This window comes from Halyomorpha halys, unplaced genomic scaffold (assembly GCF_000696795.3).
Source record: "Halyomorpha halys isolate HHAL.00 unplaced genomic scaffold, Hhal_1.1 Scaffold1764.1, whole genome shotgun sequence".
Lineage (NCBI taxonomy): Eukaryota > Metazoa > Arthropoda > Insecta > Hemiptera > Pentatomidae > Halyomorpha > Halyomorpha halys.
Window position 1 is genome coordinate 14,612 of NW_027113298.1, and position 8,390 is coordinate 23,001.

The following is an 8,390-nucleotide window of genomic DNA, read 5'->3' on the forward strand; positions in this document are numbered from 1 at the left end:
TATATACAATCGGTCAGCTGTTCTCGATCAGCTGATATGGACCTGTCAGCTGACAGTCCGTAACTTATATATATATATATCAAGATCCTATTATATTGAAAGAAGACAAAATTATTGTCAATAATATATATATATATATATTACATATTTCAAATAGTCCTTGTTTTTTCAGAAAAGACATAATCTTCTTTAAATGTTTTCCCATTTCCCAAGACCACTGATACATTTGAAGGTATACCCTGTTTATTTATTCTTCTGGTGTAAAAAACACACTCTCTGAAGATATGATTTATTGTTATTCTTATATTACATTTCTGGCATCTGGGTGAATCCTCCTTTGTAATTAAGTGAAGATGCGTGAGCCTCGTGTCCCCTAGTCTTAGGCATGTCACTACAACCTCATCTCTGCGGTAGCCATGACTGGAGCCACTCTATGCTTTGACATTTTTCTTGATCGCCTTCAATTTATATGGCGGGCTGCTGTGCCAGCCACTCCTATAATACGGCCTTTCTTAGTGGCTGTGTGAGCTCCAACGCTGTCAAGGAAGCTTTATTATGTTCCGGAAGAGAGAGCGCTTGTTTTGCCGCCCTATCAGCCATTTTGTTGCCTCTAATCCCAGTGATGACTAGGTGACCAGATCAACAGTATAATTTTTCCATCATCGTTTAAAATTTGTTTAGAACATAATGAAGTCTGAGGTGTTCTGGATACATGCTCTTCAAAGCTTACAGGCCACTCAGTGAGTCTGAAAATAATCACATTTTAAATTGGTAAGCTCTTTATTTATCTCAGTACCATTGCAATTGCTTTGCTTTCTGCTGTATATACTACAATGTTGATGCAATTTATAATTGTGGGTAGTATTTGGAGTTACAAAGGCGAATGTGCCTGATTTGGATCCATCTGTAAATATTAAAAAGTGATTGGGTAAAGACTGGATTATTTTATGGTACTGTTTTTTCTAATATACCTAAATGGATCGTAGAAAAAGCAGATTGGTCTAAATTCACTTCGCTAGCTGGCATGCCACAAGATCCCCCTAGTAGCCTAACTATTGATGGTGGATGCAAAGCTATAACTGAAACTATACTCACAGCTGCAGAAACTTCAATCCTACAATGACTACCTCAAAAGGCTGCCTGTTCCCTAGTTCAACAGTGGTTATAGTGGTTAAGAAAGCCATACAACATCAAAGAAAGGCTTTTAAGAAATTAAAAAAAACAAAACAGGAATATGAAGTATTTGGTAGAATATAAAAAACAAAAGGCTATATGTAAAAGAATATAAATGATAGAAAAAAGGAATCTATTATTATTTATTTAATATTACCGCGTGGTCCAGATTGTCCGAACACAGTTTCACGCCCAGGCCTGCACCAATACTGAGAATCGTTCTGATCACGGTCTCTTCCTGCTTCTCCAGGATGCCTCTAATCTCTAAAGTGTTTTTTAGGTTATATTGCTCCACCTGATTAAGTCTACCCTCTAGGTTTGATAATTTAACTTTGAGGTTTTTGTTTTCAATGGATAATTCCTCCACTTTATTTTTCTGCTGCTCCAGGAGTGCTTCAATCTTCTGTAGCCTTTCCATGTTTTCAAAGGAAAGCTTGGACTGCTTGTGAAGAGAGTCCTTTATGTCTTTAAGCTCTTCAATGCCCTGAAGCTTAGCCTTCATTTCTTTAACTTCTTCGATTAGGCCCTTTAAGAGATGAATCATTGAGCTGGGTTCATTGCCTTTTAAGGTGCTGGACCCTCCCTAATTCACATTCCACACAAGTCAATTTTTTAATGATGTCTGGCTCTGAGCTTTTAACTTTGATGCATTTAATATGGTATATATTTTGACAATTGGTACATAAAATTTTCGATTTATCTTCTCTCGCAATTGATTTATTGCAGCTTTTACAAATCACCATCTTAAATCGAATAGAATTTTTTAACTAAAAAAAAATGAATGAAGTTTAAAGGACTAGAAGAGGTAAATAATAATAATAAGGCAACAGTTAGTTTGTTTACGCAGCCACTTACAGGTAAAGTGCTCAGCCAAACAAATCCCCACTCCAGTCCACCTGTACTGAGCAACCAATATATTCAATATTCACTATTGCTATTTTCTCCAGAATGAGAGTGTCTAGGGCCACAATATTTCACTAGGTTTAGCCTAATGTGAATTGCGAATCTATTACTATTTTCTCTGAACTTTTCGCTAGAAACTACATGAAGAGAGTAAGAGATACAACAGAGATGTTCACGGCACGAGCAATACTCTAAGACTGCTTCTAAATATAATTGTCGGCTTCTAAAAAGGGGAGGGAAAGCGTGAGTTGGGGCCATTCAGAATGTAGAGAATTGGAGGGACATTATAACCAATGAATACGGGGATAATTTTTTTTAAGGAGGGGGATATACTAGGGACACAGGGTAGGCTGTGCATCACATCCCATTCAAACAAGAGCGTGTAACATATGTGAAGGAGAGAAGGTATTCTCATGCACTCCGCCATCACATTAGAGTAGAAATCGACAATTTGAAGAAACAAGGCATCATTGTTGATAGTTCATCACCTTACAATAGCCCCTTACGGGTGGTGCAGAAAAAGATCATGCTGGGGGAAACTGTAGAGAAATATCGTGTGGCGATCGACTATCGCAAACTCAATGACAATACCATAGATGAGAAATATCCCTTACGGTGACTGGAAGATATTTTAGATAGATTGGGTGAAACCAACATATTTAGCACACTTAATCTCAAAGCAGGGTACCATCAGATCCAGATGCACCCTAAAGACCGTCATAAGACGGCATTCACCTTTGAGCATGGGCACTACGAGTTTACCAAGATGCCCTTTGGTTTAAGTTATTGTAGATTAATAGAGGAGACATTAAGCTTTCCAACGGTTGTATAAATGTAGGAATTGGATAAAATGCAGAGCAGAGGGGTTATGAACGATATTAAAAAACTGTAAAGCTATTATATTTAACAGTCCTGATAAAGCCCTTCAAAGTGGGGCGAAAGGTCGGAAATTAAATAATTATTCACTACTTTTGTTCTTTTTCACCGCAACCCTGACCTTCTCTATATTTTTTTCTTTTCTTCAGATAGAGACTAATCAATTGGCATATAATAGCCATGGAAAGAATGTACACTTTTTGAGCTATACAACCAAAATGCTTAATTTTTTTGTTTAACAAAAAAATCGGGCCAGCCTAGATATTCTTCCCAGGAAAATCCTGACTATTTAGCAAAAAGGCCCATCACAATGAATGAACAGTATGGCAGTGCATAAAGTACAAACAAACAAAAATTCATTCTTATATATTAGATAGCACCAAAAGCTCCTCTTAGTTCCTTTAAACGCTGATTAAACATATAATGTTTGTTGATATAACATGTTAAAAATAATATTTCTTTATGATATTGAATATTATGTTGTGTTATATTATTGTAGTAGATGTGATAATATTAAAAAAATGAGAACTATGCTTTATATTAAAAATTTTTAAAAAGTTGACTAAGCCCTGCTAAAGAAATATTTTCTATTAAAATTAATACAGTAATTAGGCGTTCTATTACATTTTATCACTCTTTAGTCCATATGTTATCCCTAAAATAAGACTTTAGTTACATATAGTTATCATAAAAACTTTGATATTAAGTGTATACCTGCTTCCAAATATTACCAAGAGGCATTCTCTGAAGAAAATTTAAAAAATACTATACAAACTACAAAGTGCAAGTACTAATACGATTTGTTTCATAATGGGTACTACTATTAATAATAGAGGAATTAAAAAGTATAAGCATTGTATAAGTTAGGTTAGCGAAATTTTACCTTGTACAAACAAAAAGACTATTAGTATTACTTAGTACTTTATACTACCCCAGCATGATAACAGAGTCAACTGCTTGATTTAAAATATTTCAATGGTCAAAATAAGATTTATTGTGATGGCATAAATTATTAATTAAACCATTAATAACAACTTATTAATTTTCCAAAAATAAATACATTTTGCTTTAGTAACCCCAGAATAGTATGTATTGTATGAGAATATATGATGATAAATGTTAGTAAATATATGAACTTCAGAGTGACAATGCTGTTATATGAAATTTATTAATATGTTACATGAAATTTATTTTAAGAAAAACCTGGTCCATTTATCCCAGACTTGCTATTAGCCTAAAATGTAGTTGGCATTTCAGGAAACAGTGAATTGATTTTAGCTGTGCCATATATATTTTTTTCTTAAGTGTGTATTTTGTGAAATTAATAATGTTCTTACCTGAAATATTTTGATTTTTTTTCCCCTCCAAATGTATTATTCTTTTTTTGTCTAAGCAGTGAAGTTTTGACTTAACAATTAAGGTATTTATTAAAGACTTTTCATTATATTTTATTAGATTTCCTTTGGTTTTTTAGATCCAGACTTCATAAAGAACATCATATGTAAAAGAATGTGTGATGAACAAAATAAAACTTCTCAGGATCCGATAGATAGTGAGAATAATAACCTTAATCAACATTTTAAATTAATTGACCAAAATAGTATCAAAAGTAAGCAACTCCATTGGAAATTTAACACAATTATTTTTATTTTTGTATAATAATAATATTAACTATAATCTCATAATGTTTTACATTATATGTATTTAATATGTTTATCTTGTATATCTATGAGTATTAAATGTTTCATTATACAGATTTTGTTTTTAATTAGTAAATTAATTTGTGTCTTTCCTTGCCTGAATTTATGAGTCAAGGCCTCCATAATCACTTTTCCTATTCACCTCTATTAAAAGCTGCTGCTCTCCAATGCTCCATACCTAGTAGTTTCTGTATATTCTTTGAAATACTAAGTGTCTATCCTCGCTAAGCTCTACCAACCCTTCTTTTTCTATGTTCCATTTTAACTTCCCTCTCTCTTGTGAAGTTTTTATTACATGTTAATCTATCAAAACTCATATATTTAAGGAAATTAGGCTCTTACCAAGGGTTGTACAATTCCTGATTTGTCATTCCATTTATTCTTGTCTATCCATTATTTTTTATTTTATTATATTATTTCTGTTTTACTTCTTACCAACTTTTATGCCAGCTATATTAACTTACCAGTGGTCAAGGTTAAGTGTAATTAACTAGTTCACTAATATTGAAAAATATTCTTTTGATACATGCGGTTCACAACAAAATATTTGCTGTATTATTTCTATTTCCTTCTGTTCTAGAGTTAATGGTTTCATCAGGTGTTAGGCCATAATTGGAGACTACTATTGGTAAAACCTTTATATCTACCAACCAGTATAAATTTCTTAATTCCTTGTAGAAATCTTGATATTTTCCGATCTCTTCACTGTTTTCTGTACATTATCATCAGCAGAAACTCCTATTTTGATAATTTGTCGAGATGGTCTTCTCCAAACTATTTTATGACCTTTATTATTAGGGTCAACTCTTAACCTGTCAGTAATTCCTTTAGCTGTCCCTCTGTCAAGGATTAGTGTTCTCTATCAAATCTTAGTCTCTGCCTAGGGTGTTCTACAGTAAGAAGGGGCCTTTTTGACTTTTGGAGCTAAGATTTAGTTCTCTCAGTCTTCTTTTAACGGTTAATTCTGAAGGTTTTATTCTCCCGAATACTAGACACTAAGTTCTTAATGAAGTTATTGAATCGAATTACCTGAGTACATGTATTTTAATTTAAATAGTCATCAATGGGATTCATGAATTATGGACAACCCGAATATGCTCATCTTGAATGATTCCTAATCTGTATGTACCTTTTTTGGACATTCTAAATTTAAAGTTGTGATAAATAAGATAATTATCAATGTAACACAACATTCTCCTTATTTTTGAAGAGTAATTATTCTTCCTGAATCACATGACTTTTCAATGACTCATTATCATTAGAAGGTTAATTGCTGAAGGTGGGATCTAATTCAATCTCAAAAAACATTTAAATCGTAGTTTGTTGACAAATAGTAAGCAGCAATGATATGACTAATCCCTTCTAGCTCTCATATGTCTAATCATTATGCTTACAAACAGAATAATACATGGCTTATGCTCCAAAATTGAATAAAAATTTAAATTCTAAGCTGTGATTTTTTTGACGAGGAGTGTATATATAAACAACAAAAAAATACTGTGGACTCAAAAACACCAATTATTCTACTGTTAATTGTATTTTATAGGTAATTTGAGCATTCCAGATCACATGTGGGCGTTCATTAAAAAAATCAAGTCTAGAAATGAAGAAAAAGATAAGGAGACTTTAGGTAATCTTTTACATATAAATGCATTTTTTATATTGGATTTAAAGTTTATCCCATGGTTATTTATGTGTCTCCATCTAAATCTATCTTTGTTTTATAACTATCAAAAGACTAGCTAATAATTTTTAATTTTACATTTTTTTTTTTTTTTTGCAGATGTAGAAAGGAGGAAAGATCCTTATAATTTCTGCTTGGTATGCTCTAATTGTACTGAAAATTTTCACCCATTATTCAATCTCAAACTTTGTATACATTGTACGGTCAGTATTAGTTAGGAATAGTTAATTCTGACTTGCCTTATTGAAGTATTCTTACTGCTAAACTTTTACCCATCATTTAACAAAATGTATAATCAGTATTGAATTGGGGTGATTAAATTTTATCTGGAACTATTACCTATTTAAAACTATGATATTTTAAAATATGGAAATATTTAGTAACTTTTATCTTAATTGTGTAATAATTTGTAAAAAAAAAATAATGTTATGTTTTTGAATAAAATATTTCCATGTGCTACTTCTGGGAAATGAATAGTAGCCCTTTTACATTCATGCCTTATATTCAAAATAAAAAATAATAAGAATATGAAATAATGGAAGAAAAATATACAAGTTCTAAATCTCAATCTAATATATTTTACACTCAGCCTGTGAACTCCACATAAAAAGCTCCTTCCTCACATTTGAGGATGAAGAAGTGGGAACAATACCAGTGAATAAGCTTAAAGCTACAGATCATATAAGTGGAATAACTGGCCTCTGCCAAGACTTCACAGCTTATAAAATATATTTTTCAAAAGGTTTCAGGGCCACCACCAATTGAATCTTTGAAGAGGTTTACGTGAGTGGAAAGTTATTGTTAAAATTTTAGTCTCAGAAGTGTGTTTGCCCACTTAATTTGGTATTCTGTTGTTGGAATATGAAATAATTTCCCAAATTATTGTTAAATTTTTTGCTAATATAGCTTTTAGGTTGTCTAATTCATGGATGCATAGATTTCATTTCAAGCTCATGTAAAATACATCCATTTAGTCCTGTTAAATTATGATCTAAGATTAAAATCACTTTCTTTAGTTTTTCACAATCTTTTCTGCATTGTTTTAACCTTTAAACAGAGCCAGATCAGAAATCTCTGGAAAATATTTTTTTTTTTATGAATATATATATACCTTTAGGAACCATTTAAATTTTTATATAATGAATTAGTTAATAAGGGAAAATAACTAATTTAAAGGCTGCCAGCTATTCTGAGTTCTAACTGTAATCCGGCATGGATATAATTACAATTTTGATAATAGCACATACATTTTATTAACTTTTTTATTCTAAACTTTGAGATATTTTTAGGCTTGTTGCTTTTTTTTTTTTTTTTCTCAGCGCAGCAAGTAATTTCATTTAATACTCAGTAGACTTGTTAGTCCCTATTAAGTACATGTAATATACTCTACAATATTAAAATTACTTCAATATTGCCATTTCTTCTCCTGGAACACTGAATAGATTTTTCAGTCCAATATGAATTAATATCAGAAGAATGAGATTCTCTTTTTTTTCTTTTTTTTAAATTATACTTCTACCATTATGAAAAAGGTTTCTCCTACTAAAAACAGTTTATTTTATTTTTATTTTTTTAAATATCTGTTATTAATTTTTATGTAACTGTAATTATACCTGTAATGCTTTAAGATTTATAATCTTCACTGTTTTTTCATGTTTCAAGGTTATATTTGTTGTATAGAGTAAATTGTGATTTGAGATCATTTTTTTTTTTTTTCTAGGCTAAATATCTCGATAATTTCTTTGAATATGATATTCAAAAACAGAAAAAGGTCAGTTTTTCAAATTATATCATATTTGTTCGTCAGTTATTAATATTAATACCTAGAAATATTTTATACGAAAAACTAATTGTGTGTATTATATTGTAAGTTTACCATCATAATTTTGCCTAATTTTGAAGATTACTTTTTCAGTGTAAAATACAAGGGAGATGAGACAGGAGTTGCTAAAATGATGAGTTCATAGTAGTTACTAGTAATAGTATTTTTATAATTTGATTTTTTTTCCACATAATCATATTTTGTCTGAGCTTACAATTGTTTAATTCATATA

At 31.0% G+C, this 8,390-nt stretch overlaps 1 protein-coding gene across 1 annotated transcript in view; it reads left to right on the top strand.

The window, feature by feature from the left end:
• LOC136795039 (uncharacterized) overlaps window positions 1-6,577 on the top strand; it is a 19,161-nt gene extending 12,584 nt beyond the window's left edge. The window contains exons 3-5 of the mRNA XM_067050869.1: window positions 4,427-4,561; window positions 6,199-6,282; window positions 6,436-6,577. Coding sequence (XP_066906970.1) covers window positions 4,427-4,561; window positions 6,199-6,282; window positions 6,436-6,554 — 338 coding nt within the window. The 3' untranslated portion in view covers window positions 6,555-6,577. The remainder of the gene's footprint in view (window positions 1-4,426; window positions 4,562-6,198; window positions 6,283-6,435) is intronic.
• Window positions 6,578-8,390: the final 1,813 nt, after the last annotated feature.